The sequence below is a fragment of the Dendroctonus ponderosae genome, unplaced genomic scaffold (genome assembly GCF_020466585.1).
Source record: "Dendroctonus ponderosae isolate FM_Combo_2020 unplaced genomic scaffold, Dpon_F_20191213v2 Dpon_F_20191213_12, whole genome shotgun sequence".
Classification (NCBI taxonomy): Eukaryota; Metazoa; Arthropoda; class Insecta; order Coleoptera; family Curculionidae; genus Dendroctonus; species Dendroctonus ponderosae.
In genome coordinates, this window is record NW_026017316.1 from 2,202,263 (window position 1) to 2,203,904 (window position 1,642).

The 1,642-nt window shown below is 44.9% G+C and overlaps 1 protein-coding gene across 1 annotated transcript; it reads right to left on the minus strand.

The window, feature by feature from the left end:
• On the minus strand, window positions 1–583 carry LOC109543118 (the record flags this gene model as incomplete). The annotated part of the gene is given in 3 exon segments (XM_048662872.1): window positions 1–40; window positions 89–259; window positions 315–583. Coding segments are annotated over 3 exon segments (394 nt in total), but the record flags the coding sequence as incomplete, so codon positions are not given.
• Window positions 584–1,642: the final 1,059 nt, after the last annotated feature.

Sequence of the window (1,642 nt, forward strand, 5' to 3'; positions counted from 1 at the left end):
ACAGCAGCCTCAGGTGCTTGTTCACGTTGTCCTCATCGCCCTGAAATTGGGGTTTAAAGTGCGCTTTGGGGCCCCGCCTCCTCCCTACCTCCACCATGTGGACGAAGTGGCGGCTGTAGTAGAGCAGGAAGCCGGTCAGGCGCTCGATGCAGTACGTTTCGTTGCATTGACTGATGATGGCGGCGAAGAGCTCCTTGGCCGGCTCGTAGCCGGCCAATCGGTGCTCGCCCACGTAGATGATGCGGTGCAGGAAGGTGGCCTGAAACTGCGCCCTGATTGGTCGCACAGTGACGGCTGGGAATAGAGCGGCTCACCCGATTGGCCGCCTTGAGGTTCTGCAGCATCACTTGGTACATGGAGCGGCGCTCCGGCTCTTTCACCTCCCCCAGCTGCTCTAAGTTGATTCGCGGCTTCTTTTTCGGGTAGTTCACCTGGACGGCCCTCATTTTGACTGCGTCAACGTCAACGGTTGGCATCGACCCATCAGTGGTTGCCATGCCAACGCCGCTCTAGAGATCTACCGGGTGTGTCGAGTGCGGCCCATCAAACCGGACTGGAATCTTGGATAATCAAAGTCGCAATTTTAACCTCAAACTTTTGACAAGTGTCAATAGACAACGTACATAAATCGCCAATTTCTGACAACTAGTTTGTCAAAATGTCAACGTTGAAACCCAGAATCGCGTTTTCAAACGTCCCTTGTCATTGTCATTGTTTACCGAAATGTCGCGTTTTATTGGCCAAATTATGTGGAAATTTCCAAATTTTCGACATGGCAACTTCATGCTGGAACCGTCACTTTCATTTTCAATCAAATGTCCACTTCCACTTTATCGACTTCTGATTTTCTGGTCAACCAAGTCCTGTCAATGTCGATGTCAACTGCATTTTTGGGCTGAGCAAGTTAATAATGTCAACTTCCAGGTCAAACCTGTCACTCTCCGCCACAAATTTTTGCCAGAAGTTCGCGATCTTAAGCTCGAAACCGAAACCTTTCAAATGTCAATTTCAGGCTTTAAAGTTGAACTGAAGTTTTACCTTTCATTCTGGCATTCAAGCCTTTAAAACGTCAACTAAATGTCAAAGGGTGATGCTTAGACGCCGAAATGTTTTTTTTTCTATTGACATTTCCCCTTTGAAGTGAGATTGTCGGGTCAAAATTTGAAATTTTAACTAGAAAACTCAAAATATTCTCAACATTTCTGTACTCCGACTGTCAGTTTGCAACGTCATTTGTCAATTGTCAATGGGGCATTTCGATTCACATTCCAATTGGGGGACTGGCAAACTGATATCATCAATGCTAAAACCAGTATAGCCAGTTTCAATTTGGAGGTTACGTTGTGGCAAACTTCACATTGCGATTCTAATCTCAAAACATGGAATTTAAGGTGACAGTTGGGACATTTGACGTTTGAACTAAGTCCAACTGTGACGTCCATTTGATGAAATGTCAACTTCCAACTACAAAACTTGAAATGCGCAACTACATTTAACTTTGTTTTGCACTTTTCGGTTTTTAAACGAGATTTTTTGCCTTTCAAACTACTTGTACTTTAACCTCAACATGTCTTGAATGTCGTCTTTTTCCGACTTTTTGGCGTCTGACAGTTGAAATGTCAACTTTCAACGTCAAATATTC